Source organism: Ambystoma mexicanum, chromosome 5p (assembly GCF_040938575.1).
Source record: "Ambystoma mexicanum isolate Mex_15411 chromosome 5p, UKY_AmexF1_1, whole genome shotgun sequence".
Classification (NCBI taxonomy): domain Eukaryota; kingdom Metazoa; phylum Chordata; class Amphibia; order Caudata; family Ambystomatidae; genus Ambystoma; species Ambystoma mexicanum.
In genome coordinates this window covers 1,155,326,053-1,155,353,297 of record NC_090930.1, presented here as the reverse complement: position 1 = coordinate 1,155,353,297, position 27,245 = coordinate 1,155,326,053, and the positions used below count along the sequence as shown (strand labels likewise).

Genomic DNA, 27,245 nt, shown 5'->3' with positions numbered 1-27,245 from the left:
AGGAGCACTGTGTGGGTGAATGGAGCACAGCCTTTTGGCAGTTAGTAAGGAGTATAAGAAATGCAACTTTCAAGGAGCGCTGTGTGGGTGAATGGAGCACAGGCTTTTAGCAGTTAGTAAGCAGTATAAGAAATGCAACTTTCAAAGAGCACTATGTGGGTGAATGGAGCTCAGCCTTTTAGCAGTTAGCAAGGAGTACAAGAAATGCAACTTTCAAGAACCACTATGTGGGTGAATGGAGCACAGGCTTTTAGCAGTTAGGAAGCAGTATAAGAAATGCAACTTTCAAAGAGCTGTTTGTGGGTGAATGGAGCACAGCCTTTTAGCAGTTAGTAAGCAGTATAAGAAATGCAACTTTCAAGGAGCACTGTGTGGGTGAATGGAGCACAGCCTTTTAGCAGCAAGTAAGGAGTATAAGAAATGCAACTTTCAAGGAGCACTGTGTGGGTGTATGGAGCACAGCCTTTTAGCAATTAGTAAGGAGTATAAGAAATGCAACTTTCAAGGAGCACTGTGTGGGTGAATGGAGCACAGCCTTTTAGCAGTTAGTAAGGATTATAAGAAATGCAACTTTCAAGGAGCACTGTGTGGGTGAATGGAGCACAGCCTTTTAGCAGTTAGTAAGGAGTACAGGAACTGCAACTTTGAAGGACCACTATGTGGGTGAATGGAGCACAGGCTTTTAGCAGTTAGTAAGCAGTATAAGAAATGCAACTTTCAAAGAACACTATGTGGGTGAATGGAGCACAGGCTTTTAGCAGTTAGTAAGCAGTATAAGAAATGCAACTTTCAAAGAGCACTGTGTGGGTGAATGGAGCACAGCCTTTTAGCAGTTAGTAAGGAGCATAAGAAATGCAACTTTCAAGGAGCACTGTGTGGGTAAATGGAGCACAGCCTTTTAGCAGTTAGTAAGGAGTATAAGAAATGCAATTTTCGAAGAGCACTGTGTGGGTGAATGGAGCACAGCCTTTTAGCAGTTAGTAAGGAGTATAAGAAATGCATCTTTCAAGGAGCACTGTGTGGGTGAATGGAGCACAGCCTTTTAGCAGTTAGTAACGAGTATAAGAAATGCAACTTTGAAGGAGCACTGTATGGGTGAATGGAGCACAGCCTTTTAGCAGTTAGTAACGAGTATAAGAAATGCAACTTTCAAGGAGCACTGTGTGGGTGAATGGAGCACAGCCGTTTAGCAGTTAGTAAGGAGTGTAAGAAATGCAACTTTCAAGGAGCACTGTGTGGGTGAATGGAGCACAGCCTTTTAGCAGTTAGTAAGGAGTATAAGAAATGCAACTTTCAAGGAGCACTGTGTGGGTGAATGGAGCACCACCTTTTAGCAGTTAGTAAGGAGTATAAGAAATGCAACTTTCAAAGAGCACTGTGTGGGTGAATGGAGCACAGCCTTTTAGCAGTTAGTAAGGAGTCTAGGAAATGCAACTTTCAAAGAGCACTGTGTGGGTGAATGGAGCACAGCCTTTTAGCAGTTATTAAGCAGTATAAGAAATGCAACTTTCAAGGAGCACTGTGTGGGTGAATGGAGCACAGGCTTTTAGCAGTTAGTAAGCAGTATAAGAAATGCAACTTTCAAAGAGCACTATGTGGGTGAATGGAGCTCAGCCTTTTAGCAGTTAGCAAGGAGTACAAGAAATGCAACTTTCAAGAACCACTATGTGGGTGAATGGAGCACAGGCTTTTAGCAGCTAGGAAGCAGTACAAGAAATGCAACTTTCAAAGTGCACTATGTGGGTGAATGGAGCACAGCCTTTTAGCAGTTAGCAAGAAGTATAAGAAATGCAACTTTCAAAGAGCTGTTTGTGGGTGAATGGAGCACAGCCTTTTAGCAGTTAGTAAGCAGTATAAGAAATGCAACTTTCAAGGAGCACTGTGTGGGTGAACGGAGAACAGCCTTTTAGCAGTTAGTAAGGAGTATAAGAAATGCAACTTTCAAGGAGCACTGTGTGGGTGAATGGAGCACAGCCTTTTAGCAATTAGTAAGGAGTATAAGAAATGCAACTTTCAAGAAGCACTGTGTGGTTGAATGGAGCACAGCCTTTTAGCAGTTAGTAAGGAGTATAAGAAATGCAACTTTCAAAGAGCACTGTGTGGGTGAATGGAGCACAGCCTTTTAGCAGTTAGTAAGCAGTATAAGAAATGCAACTTTCAAAGTGCACTATGTGGGTGAATGGAGCACAGCCTTTTAGCAGTTAGCAAGAAGTATAAGAAATGCAACTTTCAAAGAGCTGTTTGTGGGTGAATGGAGCACAGCCTTTTAGCAGTTAGTAAGCAGTATAAGAAATGCAACTTTCAAGGAGCACTGTGTGGGTGAATGGAGCACAGCCTTTTAGCAGTTAGTAAGGAGTTTAAGAAATGCAACTTTCAAGGAGCACTGTGTGGGTGAATGGAGCACAGCCTTTTAGCAATTAGTAAGGAGTATAAGAAATGCAACTTTCAAGGAGCACTGTGTGGGTGAATGGAGCACAGCCTTTTAGCAGTTAGTAAGGAGTACAGGAAATGCAACTTTGAAGGACCACTATGTGGGTGAATGGAGCACAGGCTTTTAGCAGTTAGCAAGCAGTATAAGAAATGCAACTTTCAAAGTGCACTATGTGGGTGAATGGAGCACAGCCTTTTAGCAGTTAGCAAGGAGTATAAGAAATGCAACTTTCAAAGAGCTGTTTGTGGGTGAATGGAGCACGGCCTTTTAGCAGTTAGTAAGCAGTATAAGAAATGCAGCTTTCAAGGAGCACTGTGTGGGTGAATGGAGCACAGCCTTTTAGCAATTAGTAAGGAGTATAAGAAATGCAACTTTCAAGGAGCACTGTGTGGGTGAATGGAGCACAGGCATTTAGCAGTTAGTAAGGAGTATAAGAAATGCAACTTTCAAGGAGCACTATGTGGGTGAATGGAGCACAGGCTTTTAGCAGTTAGTAAGCAGTATAAGAAATGCAACTTTCAAAGAACACTATGTGGGTGAATGGAGCACACGCTTTTAGCAGTTAGTAAGCAGTATAAGAAATGCAACTTTCAAGGAGCTCTATGTGGGTGAATGGAGCACAGCCTTTTAGCAGTTAGTAAGCAGTATTAGAAATGCAACTTTCAAGGAGCACTATGTGGGTGAATGGAGCACAGTCTTTTAGCAATTAGTAAGGAGTATAAGAAATGCAACTTTCAAAGAGCACTATGTGGGTGAATGGAACACAGCCTTTTAGCTGACTTTCACAAAATCATCCATATTGTTAAAAAGAAGGCCTAATGGATAATTTAACAAAAACTACTTTGTGGATGAAACAAGAAAAGTCTTCACTTCAGTGACCAGTGGGACTGTAAAATGAAATGAAAATATCATCGCTTGTCTCGGGGTTCAAACCTGGCCCTTATGATAAGTTTACAGTCTACCCCTCTTAATGCCCATGTACACTACCATTGTCCTGCCCAAAACCTGTCAACTCGCTTTAAGGTATCAAAGTACGTAAGTCCCCACTGTAGAGTGGTCATACATGTGAAATGCGCATTTATCAATAAAGCCCTTCACTTTAATGGATCCCTTATTTTATAGCTAATTACATGGCGGAAACTCTGTAGTTTCTATTTGCAAATTCTTTTCTTTTGGCGGCATCACCATGCCATGGGGAGAGCTCCTTGACGTTGTGGATTAATTCCTTCCAGGTCAGCCATTTCTGCCTACTTGTAACGCAGCGGGATCCAAAAGTACTCTTTATTGTTGCTGTGCATGTGAGTCAAAAGAACTGCACCCGAACACGCTACTGCTGTGCTGCAGCAGAGGGCAGGTGGCAGGGTAAAGACAGATGATTGGCAGAGTAAGGTTGCAAGAGCCGTGGAAAGAAATCTCCCCACACCTTACGACTTACAATCACATGCGTGACAACATGCGTGATACCCCTCTTGTAATGCTTTTCCAGCAACAAATATGGTCGTAGTCCTGATAATTCCAACCAATATAAATGCAGGACTACAAGTTCCAGAATGCAATGAAAAGTAATGGCTGATGCACTTTCATCAAAAACAATTGGGGGTTATACTGAAAAATCACACGCCTGGCGTTTTTGGAAAATTGATAAAATGAAATCATTGGTGGGCGACGATCAAATCCACAGCTCCTCAGGGGATGTGCTTCCGAGATGAGGGCATTAGCCTGGTTGACCTACACTATGCCGGTGATGCAAGACTGTGAGCCAGTGGCGTAACACAGAATTTGGTGGGGGGGGGGGGGGTGCTGCAAGCCCTGCCGAGGGGCCTGCCACTGCCAAGCTTCTGAAAGAAGCAAAGAGCATGTCACCATGGGGCCCTCCGCAGCGCATGCCTTGCGGCACGAGCATGAATGCTTGGGCCTGTTGACTGGCCCCTAGTGACAAATTGATTGACAACACCTCACACAGCCTTATAGGCACATCTTGGGTATATCGAAGGGCTACAATATGTGTGATATATGTTGCTGCAGCGGCTATTTCGGGTGAGGAAAGCAAGCATTATGTCTGGATGCCACTCTCAAGTTCAGTACAAGCATTGCGCCCTCACTAACCTACATATTCTGTGTTCTTACTTGGACGGGAGTTAATGTCTTTCTTAGCTATCCGTGTATCCTACCAAAGGTTACCCGAGTCCTTCGCAGTCCTCTAATGTTTGATGTATAGTGCAGGTTTTCTAGCATTTCCATTCCTGCCCTTTGGGTACCCATTCATGAATCACTCTGCTGTCACATTTTAACATCAGGAGGTCATGCCTTCTGAGAGGGGGCGGGGTAGCGTTAATTGGCTTGGTATATGTAGTTGATTCCCAGAGATCTCTAGCATCGACTGAAGATAGGTCCATTCCGCTTGACCCCACATTGCAGCTGCCATAACTTGATGGTTGAGTGGACAGCAAGTTCTGGTTACTGCAGTCAGCTAAGAACTTCAGAGTGCAGCCCACCCTCACTTGAAAGAGGACTTCTGGTCACCTATATATACCCACCTATAGAAGCTGGTGATTGTAGGGTTTCAGGACTTAGATACCAACTCCGCCACAGGTTGAGACAGAGGAAAGGCCATTTGCTTGGGCACCCTGAGGCTCAGTTGGTCTATGGAGCCTTCCTTTGGTTTTTCCCTGGCAGCTGAAATGATCCTTTGAGTCCTGCATAGGTCACGTGAACGAAAATAATTACGCATTGCATGTCTTTGCAAAATTGATGTTATATATTATCTTTATACGGTATACGACCTGACTAAAGTATACGTTTTTTTTTTTTTTAAATAAAATGTCATGCCATACTAGTTTAATTTTGGGGCGTTATTTGCAATGCATGTTAGCAATCTGTGCCCAGATCTACCAGACAGACCCTGTATCCTAATTAAATCACACTGCCCTACTTTGAGAGATGGCACACATTGGAAGCTCTGGCATGTTTATCGCCTTTATTGTGAAGATTCTAGACTGGCAAACATGTGTCTTTAAAGCACATTTGGTGAGGGTCAGAAGGCCTTTTAATTCCCTACCAGTGCCTCTCCCTTCAGACATGGCTCATTCCCCATGGAACCTGCATGCATCAGGAGCAATGACTTTCAGACTGTTCCCTAGCAACCCCACTGTCTATGCTCCTTCCAATGACCACACATGTCTCTCTGAAAGGGCACATTCTTCAAAACATGTCACAAGGCCCTTCAACCTGCACGCCCATGGTACACTACACAAAGGGTTTAGGCAAGTTAAGCAGAGACCGCCATTTTAAACTATTGACTGGGTCCCATGCACTCGACCAACTAATTGCCTCTTTTTCCTCTTGCTCAGTGCCACTTATTTTGTCACTGGCTTTACACAGCATTTTAAACCCCTGAGGAACCAGTTCTAAGATTTAGGCTCACACTGAATTCCACAACCCTGCTCTTCTGCCTTTAGCCTATTTCTAAAATGAATGGACAGCATTATGATTGCATCTTAATTGTAATTAGGTTGCCATTATGAATGATATAGCATGCCGGAAACCCGGTTAGGGGCACAGTATTCCAAAATTAAAGGTATTTAGTGAAATCTGGTATCCAGGGAAAACGTTGCCTGGGGGCGACATTTCCCCAAATTTGCACTCCCACGAAAATCAAACACTTTCCCCAGATATTCTAGGACTGGAGTTAGAATAGAAAATTGAACCCACCCTGGAACATGTGGAAGGAAGGCTTTTAAAGGTGCAGGGAAAAAAGTCGCCTACCTCCTGACATTTTCCCAGGGGTCCTTTTATTTCTTTATTGTTTATTTATATAGCGCTTATAAACAGGTGAAGTGCTTCAAAGAGAACAAGGGCATACATTAATCATTCTTATGCCCTGAAGATTCCGAATGATCTAAATTATCACATGGAACCCAATGGAAGAGTGCCCAGCTCTTCCAGGCCAAACCAGTGACTGTTTAGCAAAAAGGACAGAGGGAATTCCTATATTCCTGATCTTTCCATTTTCCAACCACACAGTTAATGCTTAAAAGATGAAAGCACAATCTAATGAAAAGATGCTGATCTTTACATCTAAGGGTCCTTATAAGTAAGGTACATTGCTGAACCATGTTATGGGCATTATTGTCATATGTGCCAAATGTGACGGTATTGCAAGTTCTCTTTGGTCTCAAAGTTCCCCAAGCTTTGGTGCACACGCTTCTTAGCTTTGATCCGTCATTTGGAGGTGATCATTTCAGGTCTGTCAAACCCGTGTAATGCACTGATGCTAATCACATGTTTTTTCAGCAATGTCCGCATCTCAGCTACTCTTGAAGACAGAACTGGACCATTCACAGTGGAACTGCTATGCACCCCTGCCTTCTCCAGGGTATCAACCTTTACTTGCAAAACTTCAACTCTGCTGATGGCCTTTTCCAGGAATTCTTTAAGCGAATTAAGAAGAACTTGCATTAAAATCAGTCAGTTTGCACATAAACCCCAACTCGCCATGCAGTTCACCAGTCCAGTGGCGGGTAAGGTGGTGCATCGGGTAGTTGGTGAAGGACCAACTGCTGGTTCCTCAGCCACCACCCCACCAAGTTGATGTCTCAGCTGTTGTAGGCTGGAAGATGTGGGGCATTCATCACCTAGTAACAGTAGAGGAGCAATTGTCTTAACACAGAGTAAGTCATCCGCCACCGCTACCACCACAGTCATCACCGTAGCTGCAGTCTTTAGCTCACAATCGTCCAAACCGAGCCACCCTCAACTAAAATCATCCCATTTCATCCCTTGTCCATTATGCTAGTGTCTTTCTACAGAATCAACTTTACTAGTTCTTCATCTCCTTTGGCATCGCAAAAAATGTATCCCTCATCTTTCCAGGTGACCCTTAATTTGACCCGGTGGAGCATTCCTGCCTTCATAACTCAGGCAAGGATGGATTTCTACAATGTATTACATCTCCTTCTATTCTCTGTCGCTGGCGGCAGGTCCCGTTTGGGATGATGCTTTCAAGATTCTTACTCAGTCTCGGACAACCCGTAAATTGACAATGAGTGTAGGCCTCGATTGAGTTTTGATCCGAGAACACCTTGCCCTTTTCAATGGGATCATACTCTACTTCTGCATCAAGCATCTCCGGGAACCAACTAGTAGCAAAGGCAACTGGATCCTGAAGCCCCTCATCTTTTTCTCTTTAAGAAAATGTTCAAGGTACTCCAACCTGTTTTCCTTAACTTTGTTTCCTTTCATTGCTGCTCCCAGTTCTTTCCCAATTTTCTTCAGTGTCAGAATTGTGTGAGTGCATTGCCAATTCAGCTGTGTCGCTTTTTGTTCAAGAGTGGAAGTCCTAGATTTCAGTTGTGAAATCTTTTCTGACAATCGATCAACTTTGTTCTCCAGGTGAGACGCATTATTTGTATATGGCCTGTTTTCCTACCTACTGTGCTTCATGGAGCACAGAAGTCCGAATCAGGTATCATACACTTTTCTCATTCATCCAGTTGACATAATAGGTTTTCTGCCAATATTTGCAGCTCTCTGGTATGCTTGCTGTCATTCCCAATAAACAAAGCACACTCATTGTTTTGCTTTACTTGCTGACTTGAGACTGTATATGTGCATTTCATAGACAGAGTAAATTGAATTTGTCATCATCAATATGGCTGCTCCCAATCCAGCTTCACTGTGCACCAGCATTAAAGACCATGCCAAGAGTTTGATAGACATAGAAAATAGAATAGATTGTAATGTCTCCATTGCTCCTTTACATTGCTGGCATCGGATCCAGCTGAGGGACAATTCCAGAGGCCGCAGGCAAGTGGACCCTGGAACTGGGCCTGCACCAGGCCCTGCTCTCCAGTTGAACCGAGTAGGTGATAGATTCAGCAAGACATGGGGTGCAGGGGGAGTCAGGCAGCCATGCCCGAACAGCGCACTCTGAGTGTCACAAAGTCCACCCTTCTCTCCTCCAACCACCACCCTTCTGAGCACCAGCAGCAATTAGGTGGGGGCTGCCTGCCCTCTACCTGCCACTCCGGCCCTCCTATCTGCCTTCTTAAGGGTTCAGTCCCAGTGCAGACAGCCAGGCTGAGGACAACCCCTCTATGTCTGACGGACCATAGAAAAAAGCAGCCATCTTGGTTCGCTACTAAGCCACACCACCAGATGTTGCCTTTTGGTTATTGCTCCTGCCTTGCTCACTCAATCAAAAGACGTAAAAGTAATGAAGCAAAACAAAAAGTAAAAAGCGAGGCAAGCTGACCACTTGCGACCTACAAATGGTCCCCTAGAACTCAGGCATAGGGTGTAAGGAGTAACTTGTGAGTCGGGCAGACAGCCAAGCGAACGGAGTGAAACACGCCACTCACACCCCTTCACTCACAGCTGTCTTGTAAGCACTAGCGGGGAGGGCGCAGAGAAACTTACATTTGATAGCTACCCCAGGTATGATATGATAGGTTATTTATAACGCGCTTAATACCCAGAGGTTTCTAAGAGCAGACCTGGGGATCGAACCTGTGTTGCTCTGAGTCGTCTTGCTTCCAGGACAAGCACGTTGCACCCAAGCTATCTGCCCGAGACATTGAACAGTGAGAAGAGTGGTACCACCAAGGAAATGCATTTGATGTAAAGCCTCCATCTCCTTCCATTGGCCTCCATTCATCCAGTGTATGTCCAACCGTGGACCTCCCCACGGGCAGGAAAAGTGCCTATATACTGCCATATGCAACCCCCTCTCGCTTAATGCCTCCCTCCTCCAGTGGCAGTCTCTGGGATTGCACTTAGCTGCAATTGCAGCTCCGGAGGGTGCAGCTCGTGGAACGCCACCTTCACTCTCACACAGTGGCCGCTTTCGATTAAGTAGTTAGTAACAACCCACTTTTCGCTACAAAGTCGGCTAGGCAATGTCACCAGTGCAAACAATGTGAGGTGTTTGATGGTAAGTTTATTTGTGTCTGTAACATTTTTAGGTCTGGCTAGAGAGAACTCTGCTCTCTGCCAGAGATTTCGCAGTCGCATATATAGCTAGACCTTGGTGTCGATCAGCTCCTCCATGATGCTCAACGCCTATTGAAGCCTTTAATGCTGCCTTTCTATTGTGCCAATATTGTGCACATTATTTCCACCAGTCTCCCCCACCATCACCATCACCCCCAATGCTTTCCCAGCCTCCAGCCTTGCAGCACAGTTTCCGCTCCCCACACCATTTCTGCTATTGGCTAACAACGGCACCTTTAGTGATCCAAAATGATTGTTATGAGTCCATACAGAGCAGATATGGAATCTCATCAAAAACCCATAGATTTCTGTAGTCTTCATGGCCAGGGCTGGACTGGCCTTCAGGGAACTCTAGAGATTTCCCGGTGTTCCTCTCTTGTGTGCGTCCCCTGGTGTTCTGGCACACTTACTCACTCTACCATGCCCCCCACCCACACTCATCTATCCTAATCCCCCATATCCCTTTGAAATATGTTAGTCCTCACTCTCAAAAATGTTATCTGCCAGTGTTTTATGTTTACCTACTTTTAATCCCTGTATAGGGGCACATATGCTTTACAATTCACAATTTGAACCCATATTTTGAAATGTTCATGTGAGAGAAGACCCTCAAACCCTACTTAGAGGGGCTGGGCTTGCTTGCACAGTCTAATATGGGGCCACTTTGAAAAACATTCCAGGGCCATTTTTGGTTTCCAGCCCACCCCTGTTTATCCCACATGGCCGCCATCTTAAAAGGGTGCATTTGCCAATGTATTTTATATGGCAGGTTCCATGAAAACACCACTTTTTAAGAAAGCATTCAAAGGGATGATGTCAGATTGTATTGAACGAGAAGACTGAAACTATGGACATTTTGCTGAACACAATTATTGGAATGAGACCAAACATAAAAAGAAACGCTATATTTTTAATAATGTAATAAAGTCAACGTGCATTATTCAGAATCACACCAGTAAATGAAGGGAAGTGCCCTTGGGATACATGATGTAGCTGCTTACTGGGCCCACATCACAAGGGTCACGTATATCCTTTCAAGGTTTCATAGTCAAACGACAATGCATCCTGGGACTTGTACTCCTCCATTTTCCAAAGCAAATTCAGGGCTTCCCCTCTCAACATGCGAATGGCTGTTGGCAAACATGAAATGGACTGGAATGAGGTAGCCTTCATGACGTGGGGGGCTTTTAACTGCAATGCTTAAACTGCAAACACAGGTTGAAATAGAGGAAAGGAGCAAGGGCATATGTGTTTTTGGTATTTCAAATGGAGTTCTGCAGGCAAGGAGTGCTAGAAACTGCATGCTTTTATAGACCACTCCAGGCTTGTAAGCGCTCTAACAACAGGTGTTAATTTTACCCAAATTAGTATCATTACATTTATTGCCCTTTGAAAGGATGATGGGCTGAGCTGGCCATATCAGGATTCTAACGTGCACTGCAGGCAGATCAGAGGTGCATGGGGGAGTGCTTAACCATTAGAGCAATCTTGATTTTTTGGTATATATTTGATGTTGTGAGACATTAAAGAATTGACTGGCATAAGCACGTGTGTTTTTGTGGTTACTTCCAAGGCAGGTGTACCTGACATATGTTCAGTGTTTAATGAATTGAGCTTGGGACACAGGGAAAGTCACAGTGCTAACTGTTCAGCGAGAAAAGCATTCTATGGTGGGAGGGGCGCCATGTGAAAACAGCATAAACTTCTTGGGGATGCACAGTGTCACCAGTGGTTAGCTGTGCACAAGCCCAGGGAGCAAACTGCACCTAGCACGGGCTGCAGCCATGTCCACTGCAGCTAATGCTGGACAGGCAGGAGCGGAGCACACTCCCTATGCAATCATGCACTGCACACCGAGTACTGTACTGCCAAGAAGCCGTGTTCCGTGAGCCTCACTTGTTGTGCTTTCTACAATTATAAAGTCAGGCCTATTGACTTTGCCAATACCTGTTTTGCATGGCATTCATTTAATTTGTTTTCTTTTCAGCATCTATTGTATAATCTAAACATTACTATTGACCTTAACACTGATTTGACTAAAGCTTGTCGCAGGGGTGTTGCTAGGTCGGGAAAAGTTCAGGGGTAAGGTAATGTCGGGACTGGCGGGATTTGGGGCTAGCTATAGCCTTTTGGTTGTAGTCCCTGAGCTTCTATCCAGGGCTATAACCAAAAGACCTGGCGGTATAGCCACCTCAGCCCCCCCCAGCAACAAATATGAGCATGCATGCGAATACGTTTGAATATGTTTCTATACCATGCTGTGAGCTGTTAACGCAACCACTGCATAATGTTTTGGGGTTTAAAAAAGGGGCTCCCATTAAACATCATAAAATCCAAAGGTGATATTTGCTAGACTGTTCCACCTGCACAAAGTCTCCTGAAGTAATGGGAGAAGGAGAATGTGAGAGTGAAACAGAGAAGAAGAAAGTTAAAAAGGAGAGAGTATGAGTGAGTTAGAGAATAAAAGAAAGACTGCCAAAAAGACAAGTGTTTCTTCAGTGTCCATTATTTTCAGTTTGCCTGTGAGTGACCTGGACCTGTAAGTAGGTTTAATCTGTTACCAGGGCTTGATACTGCCAGACACCCCCTGCAGAAGGAGGAGGCTCAGCATTCCAGAACGTGGTGCTTATTGCCAGTCAAGCATTATTTTCTCAGTTTTCTCAAGGTGATTTACCAGTCCTGAGGAGGACCTATATGCACTCTGAGGTCGAAACATATGTTGGCAGGATTAAGAAAATCACCACAATGGAATAAATGTGAAATAAAAAAATGTTTTCCCAAGGTGATTTACCAGCCCTGAGGAGGACCTATGTGCACTTTGAGGTCAAAACACATGTTGGCAGGATTAAGAAAATCACCACAATGGAATAAATGTGAAGGCATGATTAAGAAAATCTCCACAATGGAATAAATGTGAAATTAAAAAAAATGTGTTTGTTGAAAGACAACATGTAAAGTGTTAATTTGGTACCAATAAGTGGTTAGATATCCACATTTAGGTTATTGAATCAATTTGGTTAAACTTAGCTGTCTATAGATGTATTTGAGGTGCAAGCGCAGTGGCCAGACCAATTATTACTTTCATATTCACTGTTTGGTGTCAGGCTCGTTAGGGGACTTTGAGCCTGTTATATATTATGGCAATAACCTCCGAGCCGGCGGGCCATTACCGCCTAAGGTAATGCCCCTGGGGCCTGAAGTTACATGGTCGGGGCAGTACCTTAAGGGTGTAATGGCCCGCCGGCGAGGCGGTTCAGTATTCTGGGGTTTGCCGTCTCGGGATACTATTTTTTCGAAGTTTGCAGCCCCAGAATGCTAATGTGCTGACAAAACCTTTTCAAGCGGCATTTCATTTGCCGTTTGAAAGGTGTCGCAGCAGTACGTGTTCGTTTTAGGAACACTAGAACGCGCATACTGCTTCATTATTACGGAGCAGCAGGGCGCCATTTTTGGGCCAATTTGCTCCGCTCTAATGAATGGGAGGAAAATAAACATTAAAAATGGCCACCTTGGAAAAGGGAGAAGGGACTACGTGTGGTCCCTTCTCCCTTTCCATGGTCACCTAAAAAAAAAAGAGAGTGTACCCGGCACACGATGCACGCAAGTGCGTCCACGGGATTGCACTGTGATATGGCTCGGAAATGACCCAATCCACGTTAATTGTGTCCAGTGGATTTTCGCCACTGGGTACCAATCCAAATTATATTGCAATTCGAGGTATGAAAACAGAGAATTAAGATAAGAGTGGTATGCACAGAGGAGTATCAATCCTCAACCATTTTGTTTTTGGTTAGTTCATATAAGCAGATATAGCTTGTGTGGAGCCTGGAAACAAAATGTTTTACTCAAGGGGGTAGGGGCCTCAGTATGAAAAGATTTGAATACCATTGGCTTTAGGCAATGTCACGAACATGGTTTGTTAGTACCGAGTGCACGCAGGCATGTTAAAGAGTGAACAGTTTGTGTAGTGTACGGATCTATGTTAAAATAACAGGGGAAAAAAACGAGGCTCAAAGCAATGATTTTATTTCGAATTTCGAATTCTTTTGCACTTTTTTTCCTTTTTTAATGCGGGGGAGAACCTCACCCGCAGCCCTCCCCTGTATCATCCCGCCACCCTTTTGTTAACACCCTTAGCGTTTCAGAGGAAAACAGCACCTGCCCAGACTTTTCTGTCATCCAATGGGAGCAATGGAAGCGTTAGGAAGGGAGCTGAAAGAGAACTCAGGCAGGCAGGCACGTGAAGAACTGTGGAGAAGGACCCTGCCATGCTCATGAAGAACCACCAGGAAGTGAAGCCTGTTGTGAGGTGAGCCCCTGTACTGCGTACAGCCTCTGCTTTAGATCTGGTGAGTGCCCTACGTGAGCAACAGGGGCAGGCTGGATACCACTGCATGCATTCTAACATGCCCTATTCCAGTCCGGAGATGTGAGTTCGGTCCTGGTTTTAAGTTTGCACAGTGGGACTTGTAGTCCCCGATTTCCGCATTATAAACCCCGGCCCGCAAGTCCACAAATGCATAGTTAAAACCAGGATTGGACTACCATCTTCCGATTGGACTGGGGCGTATTGGCTTGTATGCCACCACTTGCAATTGGAACATACCATATACTGTCTGTCCCTGGATCCGTGATCTTTAAACCTTTCATGCAGAGCAGCCGCGGGGAGGCCTGTGATGCTGAATCTGACTGTGCATATTTGTGAGCGCATGCGTGAGAAGCTGTGTGCATGTGTGTGTGTGTGTGTGTGTGTGTGTAGGTTAGAGAGAGAGGGAGGCAGAGAATCATGCAGTGACATTGCTCTATATTGGGACCACCACTTTCTCGAAGTTATGGGCTGGGCCTCACGCAATAGGTCCAGTGTCGCTTTCAAAACTGTCATCATGAGCACCGGATGCACAGCCGAAGGGCCAGGACATGAAAAGTTAAAAGTAGTAAATAACTCGAACCCTGTGTGCCTCGTTCTAAGCTTCAAAGATCCTGTGTCAGTACTGAGTGATGGCCTTTGTCACTTGTAAGATGTGCAACCCGAGGAAGAACCTGTTCAAAGGGGTCCATGTAGGGTATTAATGATGTCTCATGGCCGGCAGGATATCAGACTTCATTGATTTGGTTTGATTTGATTTGATGAATTCGTATAGTGCACTGAGTGGACTAAAGCGCACGTAGGCACAGATTTTTACAAAGTTTAAGCCACTGACCAAAATGACTGCGCTTCGGAACAGATAGCATCTGTCACCGAAAAAAGAAAGGTTTTCAGGGCTTTCCTAAAAACCCCAAAAGAGGTCCATTTCCGCAGAAATTGCGGTAAGTAGTTCCATAACCGAGGCCCGTAAACAGAACATTGTTTGTCACCTCTGGAGACACAACGGGATGATGGAATCGACAGCAAGTACCTATCAGCCGAATGAAGAGCACGAGTCGGCTGATAATGAAACAGTTAACTAAATAAATAAGGAGGAGCAGATCACTGTATGCACTTGAATACCAGGCGCATGATTTTAAAATCATCCTCTGCGGTTTGAGCACTTTCTAATCGATTAAGTTGCTTTACAGGGATGCTGGCTAATCCAACCTGAAAGTCATCAGGGAGCCCACCATGACAGCATGATCTGATGATGAAAAATTTGGAAGGACATGCCGGAGCAGGCATACGTTATAAAAAAAAAATAGATTGTACTATGACTCTGACTTGTAGTTCACACCCTAAATTCGACTACCAGATACATCCGAAATTCTTGACCTGTCATAGTGAAACCAAATGCGCATAGGGGAGGAATCTGTGTGGGCTCCCCTGTAAGATGTTTAGGCCCAAACAAAATAAGCTGTATCTTGTTTGGATTTAATTGGAGCTTGTTGGTCGTCACCAGCGGCCCTCTTCAGTAATACACTGTACCATATTATGGAATGATTCTGCAGACTTGCTAACCTTCGTGTAAATCTGGGTGTCATATGCATATGTACGATAGCCGAGATTGTGTTTAGTAACAATTGCCTTATGGGGTTGAATGTAAATGTTAAATAGCAATGGGGATAAGGAAGAGCCCTGAGGAACACCACAGACCACTGGGATAGAATCCAAGATATAGCTCCTAATTTTAACACATTGAAAACGATTGCTCAGAAAAGACTGAAACCACATCAGGGCATGTACAGAGACTCTAGCAACCTCTGGCAGTTTAGCAAGCATAATATCTGAATCTACTGCATTGAAAGTTGAGGGACATCATTTGGGAGCCGCCAGGGGTGGCAACTGTGACCCCAGAGGTCTCCCTTGCTACCCCTGTGGTCTCCCTTGCTACCCCTAAAAAAATGTTAAAAACAAATAATGTTTTTTTTCTTTATCTGGAAGCTCCTTGCTGTGCCCATTGCCATGTAGCTCTTTGTTTCTGGACTGGCTAACAATCTTGTTCAGGCCTCTTAAAAAAACAGGAGGTTCCATAAGTGTAACACTTAGAGCAGTGATCGAAATCAGAAAGAATAGGAATAACAAATAATTTGTCTTCCTGGAATTCTATACAATTGCTAGTCTCATTAAAGGCTTATTTCAGGCTCACTTCAGGGTGTGAGTCACTGACAAAAACTTACAAAAAGCATTTAGATTAGAATAAGCATCAATTTCGGACTATGTATTTTACTTTTCAAAAGTTGCAGTTATGGCATCTTTTTTCTACTGTTGTCTCTGTTATGATCATCACAAGACATTCCATCTCAGTGTCCTCTGTCACTTGACAAAATCCTTGTGCTTTAAAGCTTGTGTACAGTGTAGAAATGTTCGGCCATGGCACAAATAAAAAGCAGGGGAAACCCCAAAAAAAACATCTATGAAAGAGTGGTTGATCTACCTCATGAAATGGGGGATTCAGGAAATCATATACAGAGCAACAAGGTAGAAAATTATACACAACAGCACTACCCTCAGTCATATTGTACTTACAAAACATATACATTTTTATTCATAATAGATAAAAAACAGTAAAAATCATGTGCTTATAAAAACAAAGTGCTAGTGACATATAAAAAGCTAAATGTTTAATAGCCATCGTTTGTCTCTATTGCTATCATTGCATCAATATATTCCATCCTTATACTCTCATTGATATAAAGAGATGAAATCTGTTCAATAAAGATTTCTATACAGAACTAGTATCTTCAAATACTAGTGTTATGCCTCGACATGTTTCAGTTCTATAAACTTCAGCATAGAACTTTCCTCAGGAGGATTTCTCATTTAGTCACATACATTTTAAAAACAGACTCTAAGAAAAATGTTCCTACAACATCTGCGTATGTGTTTTTGGCGAGGAGGTACTCGTGTTAAAGCGGTGGTAGTCTGACAAATACTGGGTTCAATCTATTCATCCAGTAGTCCTTCGGTACACAATGATGACACTCTTGTCTCCCAGTGGAAAAACAGCCAAAGGACAAAATGCCGAAAGGTAGTTGATCTTTAATGACGTAGGTCAATAATTCAGGTCAATGTCTCTTTTCTCTGAGCCACCGCTTTTATTAAGCCATATTCTAGGAACCGGAATACATTGAACTTCTCTGACTCCTCAAGATGTTACACAAATCTCACTTGGGTAATACAATAGCTACTCACTATCTTTGGACAAAATCTGTGTGGGAAAGCCCGTCACTCTCAAGGTTTGTTTCTCAAATTCACACCAGAACGGATTCTCTTGCGCTGCGGTCAACTTCCATAGCACATCAAGTGGCCCTTGATTTCATTGGACCACAAGTAATGCTTTGTTCTAATGTGTCTATCTTTCCCATCTCGTGGCATGCTGTTCAGGATGTTTGTTTGCATGTATGAGGTAACGAGTGCCCACAGTAGGGGATGTCATGTGAGTGTGCTGGTTGCCCTATTTTGCCAAACCCTGAAGTCTGAGTAGATCCACGCAGGCTTGACATGCGGCCAGTATTTCACTAGCGATGAACTGGCCTGCTGTTAAATCTGGTACCAGTTTAATGGTATCCACTACAGAGTGTAATTTGCTTTCTGACTTTGAAAACATTCCGACATGTAATTGCTCTTTTAATTATAGCTGGTAAGATAGCTGTAGCTGGTAAGATAGCTCAGTGGGTTGAGTGCTTGCTGATTCGGGGTGTGTGTGTGTGTGTGTGTGTGTGTGTGTGTGTGTGTGTGTGTGTGTGTGTGTGTGTGTGTGTGTGTGTGTGTGTGTGTGTGTGTGTGTGTGTGTGTGTGTGTGTGTGTGTGTGTGTGTGTGTGTGTGTGTGTGTGTGTGTGTGTGTGTGTGTGTGTGTGTGTGTGTGTGTGTGTGTGTGTGTGTGTGTGTGTGTGTGTGTGTGTGTGTGTGTGTGTGTGTGTGTGTGATCTGCAAGTTGCAGGTTCGAATCCTGGAAATGCCAACTGGGCCTTTCATCCTTCTGAGGTTCATAAATGAGAACCAACACAGGTTGGGTGATATTGTATGTGTATTTGTTCTATATAAAGCGCTTAACCGTAACTGCTATATAATAACACATCATTATGATTTGGCCGTGGACGTCTGCTTGCATTCACAATCATTTCGTAATGTGGGCCTATACACACTCATATTCACGGTATATATGGTGATCCATACTTGTACATCTCATTGGTGATATCATAACCATATTTTTGGTAGTGTACTTATGAACAATGTTCAGTGATGCCACTTTCTGTTTTGTTGAGGGGTGAAAGGCTGTGTTTCATCGCTTGCTGTTATGTCACTTTGGGGTGGGGTCAAATGACATCACTTCGTGTGATGTCATCAGAGGTCAAGGGTCGTGTGATGTCACTTGCGCTACCCCTGGCATTTTGGTGAAATGACATCCCTGCAAAAGCTGCTGACAAATCTAACATAATCAGCAGCGTCAAGTCACCTTCGTCTGAGTTTTTAAACATGTCATCCCAAACCAAAATCAAAGCAGTCTCTGTTCATTGAAAAGGACAGAAGCCAGGCTGACAAGTGTCCAAAAAGTATCCATATGAGCTTAGTGGCAGAGGCCACTATTATAATAGAATCCTGTGGTCTCAGGAATAGCAACCTGATGGCCATCACATGTGATCTAGTGCAGGTCCAGTTCAATAGGTATGTGTTCTTGTCCACATGATCTTTTGTTAATTCGCTATCAGACCACATGCGCTGTTGCAACAATGTGGAACTACTAGATTAAGAACAGTGAGGCCAGCAAGATTGCAAGATTGTTTGAGGGTTGCAAGAAACATATGTGAGTCCCCATGATAGCATCACATTCACCTTCTGGGGTTTTAAATCTGCTGGTTTCTTGGCCTAAGCACAAGCTGCAGGGATGTTGAGACCAGTCCACTGTCAGGAATTTCGCCAACTTCACTGGCACTAGCTGGGCTGTCAGAATGTAGACCATTTTATTCCAACCAAAGTTCCGTGCCCAACACGCTTGGCTCAAGATAACTGACAGTTGAAGCTATCCAAAAATGCTTTGTAGTGTGTAAGGTCGCACATACATATTTAACGTTTCCTGCATTCTCTACCTGCAAACCCATTTGTACCTAAATGTATTATTGTTTCCACCCACCAACCCCCTAACCCACACAAATGAGAATTATTCCTCATTCAGAAGATAAGGCCCTCACAGTTAGGCATTGCCCTCAACACCAGCAATCATTGGCCATCGGCAGAATTACAAAATATTAACTCAAAATGTGCTCACCGCCTTAGTCAGTCGCCATCTGGCAACTTGTTTGCCTTACTTTAGGCTTATGTTCTTTGGCCGGGAGGATAGGTCAGTGCAAATGCGTTTGCCTTGGAAGCAAGACAATGCAGAACAGCACAGGTTCGAATCCTGGTCCCACACTTATAGACTGGTCTCTGGTATTAAGTGTGGAATAAAAGATTCATTAAAATACTTGAAATATCATACACAGAGAATATATCATGGCTGCCACAAGAAGATGGCCTGGCGAGCAGGCCGCTGCTCACTTAGGTAGTAAAGTGTGCAGCATTTCCCCTGACTCTCAAGAGGAATGTGGACTGCATACTTCACACGAGCACACTCAAAATAACAAAATCGTCCACAGAAACGGCACAGTCAGTTTAACTATGAAGGAAGTAGCAGGATATACTTCTGCGAGAAAGAAAGCATGACACAAGAAGCTCAGGAGTAGAAGTTTGAACACCCATCACAAAGGAAAATCCCAAAACAAAGTATTCAACTTTAAAGGAGTTGTAGGGTTAGAAACAGTTGCGTATATTAAAACAACGAGTTCGCTTTTTTGTGGATAGTTATGTTTTCTTTATATCATCCATGGCAACAAGCAGTTGTTGTCAAGTAATTACTATAAACAGGTGACCTTACAACACAGTTTATTTTATTGTGTGTATTTAAGTACTGAAAGTATAGCGCTGTCAAACACAAGATATCTTTCATGCTCACGTTATTCTGCCTTCTGGAACACTGAGGAGGCCCAACAATGCTGAAACATGTGTCTGGGGTTACTGTTGGTACTCTGGTTCAGAAGGGAATTGCCATAGCATTTCGGTGCTGGACTGCCCAATGTGGGCAGGACAAAGACTGATAAGCTAAAGTGTGGCTGCAGACTCTCGAGTGGGTACCTTCCCAAAGAACAGGTCAATAGGGCGTGTTCTTTCTCACAGAGGGGCGCCTATGACTAATTTTTGATTGTTTCAAGGGCCTTAGGTCTAGTCACCCTAGAGTTCCCAGGGTCATCCACACGTGGACCTCTTGCTCACTGTGCTCACAGAGGCACAGCTCCACCTCACTGATGAGGCCTAACAAGGCTGAAACACGTGTCTGGGGTTACTGTTGGTAGTCTTGTTCAGAAGGATATTGCCATAGCATTTCGGTGCTGGACTGCCCATGTGGGCGGGAGAAAGACTGATATGCAAATGTATATTTCCCATCTGTGAAAGGTACAGTGAGCTAAAGTGTGTCTATGGACTATCGATTGGGTACCTTCCCAAAGAACAGATCAATGGACTGTGTTCGTTCTCGCAGAGGGGCGCCCATGACTAATTTTCTATTTTATTTCTGGAACATATAGTCTGCCATTCAGGATGAGAACCATAAATGTACAATAATGTCCTTTTGGCATAGCGTGTCTTTATAACAATTCATATATTGTCAGGTTGCTTAACTATGTATTTTTTTATTTCACAAGTAAGCTTTATACAATAATATTATTGTAGTCTTTGAAATCCAAAACTTTAATATTGAGATGAATGAGGGCTCAGAAGGTATGTGGTCAGGTGCCTGCATTTCAGAGTGGGATACAATTCCAGTTTAAGTGAAAAGTGTAACCATTGGCAAATAATTAATTATCACAGTTCCTTATCTGCAAAAATTGGCAGTTTATAGTAGTTTAAAAAAAAAAATTATCAGAGTTTTATACAGTGCCACATTACAACAAATTTGGTTCACATATGAAAAAAGACTCTCTTATAATGATGCAGATTTAGTGACCAAGTGTATTGCCTTGTGCTTCTCTGCTTGTGGCACCCAAGGCTGTTGTCTACAATTGCATTACTGAAGCATCAGTCCCAAATCATTTCATTTGACAGAAGGATATATTTCCTCACCAGTCAGACCGGTGAAATTCTAGTATAGAAGACTGACTACAGCAGAACCAACATTTATTTCCTCCCCTGCTGACAATCATCAGAGTTGCTTGGGCTGTGCACAGATCTTCCCCACGGGAGACTATGTGAAACACTTTGCTGTATCCTGTTATGATATGCTACTGGGCCTTATTCAGCACAACTTCTGGCATGTGTGTGATCTCTTTGCACCCTAGGATTTGAAATAGGTATGAAATGGGACTAACCTAGGATTAGAAAGAGTAAGGCAAGGTTACTTTGCTACAGTGTTACTTGGTTTCAATTTTGTTGTGTGCAGATCTGAAAAGATAGTGCTTTAGTATGTATGTTTTAGATATTTTGCAAGTTGTCTGGAGCAGTTGTTAATGTGTACTCTAGATTGGTAATGTACACTGTTAGGGGTGCATTTCAGAGTGGTGTTTTCTAAGGCGAGTGCAATGAGTTGCGCTGGCTCCTTAATGTGGTGTTTTCAGATATTTAGCACTGGCATGTATCGTCGGTTGGCGTACATTCCATTATGCTAACCTGTCACTAAATCTGAAAGTATCTTCAAAATGATGAAGGGTTTGTCCTTCTTCTATACTCCAGGTATCACTTGCCTGCTCTTGAAAAAGAGGTTCAAGTTCTGGGTAACTACTGTCCTTTTGAAAACAATATAGCCTGGTAGTCTGAGAATTCTCCCTTATTGGTTTATGTAAGGGCTCAAGGTTAGAGTAGCCGCTTTCTTTTCCTTTACAATATAGCATGGCATTCTGGTGATGTTCCTTTTTAGTCTCGCTAGAATTGGTATCATAAAGTTCACAGGTAAAATCAAAAATGTCTATGGTCACAACTGGCACTGGTAGGTACATTTCGCTTCTGGTGCCATGAGTCCCAGGTTGCATCATACATTAATCGGACCAATCTAACTCCTCAAAGGCTGAGACATTGTGAAACATATGTTTCAATTCTTTTCCACTAGATATAAGGGGATAGACCTTAAATCTGGGTCCTTGTTCCGGTATGATGTATGCAGAGATATAAATGGGAAATTCTACCTCTAGCAACTGAGACACTAGCAACTTGTCCTTTCTGGATATAATATGATTCTGTGGGAAATACAGATGATACACATTCCCTTCAACATATTGGGTCTCATTACAAGTATGCCGGTCCGGTAACAACAGTGCCGGTAAACCTACCGGCACACTACAAGTCTGCGAGCGGCTGCCATTCCGCCTGCCAGATCTGACCTGGCAGGTGGAAAGGCACCCACTCCCAGACTTTCACAGAAGCACCGGCACCACTATTAATGGTGCCGGTGCTTCCGTCATCCCCATTCCCATTGAGTCCAATGGGACTGAAATGGGAATGGGGACTTACATTTTTCCGGCGCCTGACTTCCCGGAACGCCAGGCTCATAATCCCCCGGTTATTCCGGGAAGCCAGGTGCCGGAAAAATTCACGAGTCCAGCAGCAGCCTGCCGGTTTTACCGGCACAGCTACTGCCGGACTCGTAATGAGGCCCCCTGTCTTTTTGGTAAGGTAGCCTGTCCTGAGGCTTTGAAAAATGTTATTCCTACATTCATTTTAAGAGGCCACTGATTGGAGGGGACTTCTCTAATTTTCCCGGCTCCTTTGATGGGAAAGAATTCAGAACGCTTTCCCTCCCTATTAAGGGAGGGGTTAGAACCAGGGTTTGAATGGGAAGAACAAGTGGAATGAGTAGGAGGAAAAGTCTCAGACCAACCTCTCTCTGAATTTGCCTCAGTTTGAGCTGAATCTACTGAATACATTGTGGATCTCCAGTTTGTATCAGCTGATTCTGATCCCAAGCCTGACACCATATGTTAGGGTTCAGTAATGCGAGGCAGACAACTGCTTGTGCTTTTCTCAGAATAAAACATTTTATAAAAGATAAAAAAGAGCAAATATAACCTCTCTAAACCTGCTCAATAAGGGAATTCCATACCTAGGGAAAGTGAGCGTCCCCAAATGCAATATAAAAAAACTCCCCAATGAGAGTCAATAATGCACAAACCCCAGGAGGGAATGAGACCAAGACCAAGTGAGGGTGAAGTTAGAGGTAAAATGTATCTAAAACCAGAATAGGGCAAGCAAAGAACTCTGCTAACTCCAGCGCTCTGCCCAACAGTATTCTTACAACACTTTAGAAAGACTTACAGCGTCATCAATGACGTCATTTACATAGGGTGCAAAAATTACAGTTCATTGGAGGAGTGGCACATCCAGTATAGCTTTGTGGGTGCTGCCTTCACATGATTGGATAGTTGCTTGGCGGGAAGGTGGACATCACGTGCCTCAGCTGGGCTGGTCAGTGCGAGGTGAAGGTCTTGGGGCCCCGGATGGGGTGATTGATACTAACCCTCTAATATAGACACTTTTTCAAAGTATACAATAAAAAGACACTCATAAACAATGTCGCTGCATTTTTACACCAGGGAGGGAAAAAGTCATATATTTCACATTTATCTATACATACATTTATCTTGTGCACATGAAAGGGGGAGACGGTGTGGGGTCATCTTGTGTCAAACAACAAAGGGGGTGACCACTCTGTGAGGCTCAACGGAAGGGTGAAAGGCTAAATTTGTTACACTAAACCATCAGCGAGACATGGGACTTCGGTCATCATACCATCATGTGGGGAGAGAATGGCGGGGGCTGAGTGCGCGCTGTGCGTGGCGCTGCGGGTGAGGGGAGAAAAGGTCTCTCGGTTACTTTGTTTGGCCCAGTTCATTTAGTGGGATTATATGAGAACCATTAAAATAAGGTAACGACAAGTTACTTCCACTTCATTTACAACAAATAATAAGCAGGTTCTGACGCCATTGAGGGTTCTGTTTCAAATTCACCACAGTCATTATTCTACAGGATGGCTCTAGTCACATTTAGCCACATGGCCTCGCCGTTCATAGTGTACACATGGGAGTCTTATACTGCTTGAATACATTTGCGAGTATACATAATATTGGAGAACCACTGTATATGCGCATCTTTACATCATTAAAAACAAGTCACTTAACATCTCATATGTGGGGAACAATGTGTAACCAACATTATAAAACACTGACATATGGGTTGTGATATCATGTTCATTTGTGATTGATTTAGATACATTAATGAATGGTTGTTCTGTTACATCTCTTAGAAGACAGCCTCTTTCTACATAAACACGAGAGGGGATTTATAGCTTTACATAGGAGATTAGTGTTGTGGGTGAAACAGGGTGGCACACAGTCATAGAACATACATCTGTCACATCAAAAAGGGGTATGAGGTTGGGGCGTTAACCGCAATATATATCTTAAATTTAGGGTCTGCAAGTAACAAGACATGTTTGTGTAGATGAATTGTTTGTTTCTGTCCCAAGCTCTTGCCCGGTCATTCACAGGTCAGTGGACAAAGGAAGGTGAGCGATACAGTGTTTAACTTGTAGCTAGTTGTGCCCAGTCTCCCGTGAGAACAAGGCTGCTGCAGGGACACAGAGGGGAGGAGTTGGGAGAAGTAGCTGGCTAACTGTGCGCGGTGCCAGGGGAGAGCTGCAGGCCTGCAGGCTGGTTTTGCTGCGAGGCCTATTTTGGCAAATACAAAAAGGAGTGGGGTCTTAGCGCAAAATGGAATCTGAAGAGCTACTAAATGGAATTGATAATCAGCCCTGTTTAGGTGTTTACATCTGTATGTGTCATCCCGTGGCTGGCCGGCGCTCTGGGTCCAAAGTGCGCGGTCACCTGAGGGACGAGCATAGAGTGCTCACCTCGAAGGGAATGGAGGGGAGAGGGCCTCACAACCTTTCCTTCCATTCATCCCCCCTTTCATTACTTAAGTAATGAATATTGTAGTTCACCCAGCCTCCTGCGTTCCTCCTCTTCTTCCACCGCTTCATCCCACGCGGGTGTTCCTTTTCGTGGCATCCATGATCTACACACTGCCCTCAGGCTTTCCTTTGCCCGAGCATACTCATCAGGGGTACAGGTCATATAAATGCAGCCCCCATCTCCCTCCAAATCTACCCACACCTCGTTGTACCATTCTAATGCACATGGTTCTTTTATTGTGGTGTGATATAACCTATCTACAATCTACCCATGGTTGTATATAGCCGTCATTCTATATTTTGGCCCAGAGTCATCCCCTGTTTGTGCTTGTGCCTCGTGTTTTATTTGTACCACTCCTTTTTTATGTCCCATTGTCACCATCATCATTGCACTGTTAGGCACAGCATTTGCACATCACCTAAATCCTAATTGGCACACACAAAAAATAAAAAGTAAAAAAACAATGGTGGGTATCAATAATTTGACAGTCATTCCGAGCCATGAAGGAACCCACAAAAACAGGTTGTCGAGCCAAGTGCTGGGCTGCACCCTTCCTTCTTCCTTCATACGCTCACCACGGTTGTGCACGGCTGCAATTACATGTGAAAGGGCCCCATTGTCCGCATCTGCAGAAGGTACGAAAGTGCAACATGTGCTCCCTATTTTTAGGCAAACACCTCCATCCCTTTCACCTGTCTACCCCTAACCACTTCACTTGTTCTTTAAACCTTCCAATTTTCTATCCGATGCATCCTCTTTTTAATGTTTTCTTGGCATACCTTCACTTGTGCCCTATTTATCTATGGTGGCCCATCCAGGTCATGAAAAAGGGAATTTTGCAGTACATTTCAGTCAGACTGACGTGCGTTCACCAGGTTGAGGAAAAAGCCAATGGCCGATAGCGAATGTGGGATAGGGAAGAAAGGCAGAACTATGAGTTCAACGGTGTCTGGAGGATAGCTCAGGGGCAATATGCTCACGTTGGAAGCAAGATGACACAGAGCAACACAGGTTTGATCCCTGGGTCCATGCTTAGAAACCTTTGGGTATTAAACGCGTTATAAATAACCTCATGCACAGAAGACATCGTTAAAAATAGAGAGTGTCCCACTTTTGCCATCCCAAAACCAGTCAGCTTTGGAACAGCTAAGCACTAGGGTGAGGCACATTTACTGCTCCCTTCTTTGGTGGCGTAACCTTGCCAATCACACAGTCAACTACATTTTCTTTCATTCCCCAAAGCAAGCTTATGAAAGCCAGCATCTTCAGGAAAAATCAAACCGTGCCCGGCCTGAGCATATCCAGCACATCATGCTGCCAAAAGTGGAGGCCCATTCTAGTACCCCCTCCACATTAATGGATCCAGATTGGCTGGATGATATGACACTGAGTGAGCCATCCACTGGTGGCACCAAAGACAGCTGTCCATTATTCCCTTAACACAAGACCGGCCACTAAAACCGGTTATGAGGAAAAGATCAAAACAATTTTCAGATGTAAAAGGTTCCCATAAAAACGTGAAAAGGGATAAGACCAATCTATAAATGCTGTACCTGCAATTCTGAACATTATGGACAGTTTTGCTTGGTTAAAAGATAATGGATGTCTGCTTCATTTCCTTCCTTCTCACCTACCCTTTCCACTTCCTACATCTCGTTCCCACCCTCGGGCCAGTGCCTCGCCTCCTGAGCCTACGCTAGACCTGCTCTCAGATGGCACTCTTTGACCCGTGCCGTTGGGTCTCTTTTTGTGCACTCTATGATCCCCACTTAATCTTTGTAAGTCTTCAGTAATGTTTTTATTTAAGACAGTTATATTTATTTCTAATATTTCAAAGGCTGACGTACATAAGGGTCATCAAGGAATGCATCTAGGTTTGTCTCTCATTATGTTTGTATCCTGCCTAGATTTGTGATCTCAGCATCCTTGCAAGTCGCAATAATGAGTGTCCCGCTCTTCTTTTCCAGGCTTCATGTTCCTGTATACTCAGAAGGTGTGTCTATGCTGCCCTGCACAGTCAGCTGAAGGAAGAGATTGCCACCACAATCCAAATAAAACAGCATAGAGGAGTGAACATGCAAAAGTCTTCAGTTTCTTCTTTCAACCTATACTGAGCAGCTGGGCGATCAGCTCATCTCTCTTCACCCCATTACACCATCTGTGTCATTTAGAACGAAATGTTTTATGAAAGTGTGCTTGGGTTGTTTCCTTTGAGAGAATCTAGACACTTGGTGCAGATGTTACCAGGTTAAATAAACATGTTCGCCTTACTGTTATTTAGTCCAAGCTTAAGAGCAACTGGAGAGAGAGAGCGCGATAGGGGTTGATTAGCAATTAACAAATGTTCAATATTATTTTCTGAACAAAAGAATTCTGGTAGTTCTTCCGACTCAAATCAAGACAATAGGGACTCAAATGAGGTCA

At 43.8% G+C, this 27,245-nt stretch overlaps 1 protein-coding gene across 6 annotated transcripts in view; it reads left to right on the top strand.

The window, feature by feature from the left end:
* LOC138481476 (Y+L amino acid transporter 2-like) overlaps nucleotides 1-26,904 on the top strand; it is a 703,293-nt gene extending 676,389 nt beyond the window's left edge. For all 6 annotated transcript variants that reach the window (XM_069613638.1, XM_069613637.1, XM_069613642.1 and 3 more), the window contains one exon: nucleotides 26,789-26,904. In XM_069613638.1, coding sequence (XP_069469739.1) covers nucleotides 26,789-26,886 — 98 coding nt within the window. In that variant the 3' untranslated portion in view covers nucleotides 26,887-26,904. The remainder of the gene's footprint in view (nucleotides 1-26,788) is intronic.
* Nucleotides 26,905-27,245: the final 341 nt, after the last annotated feature.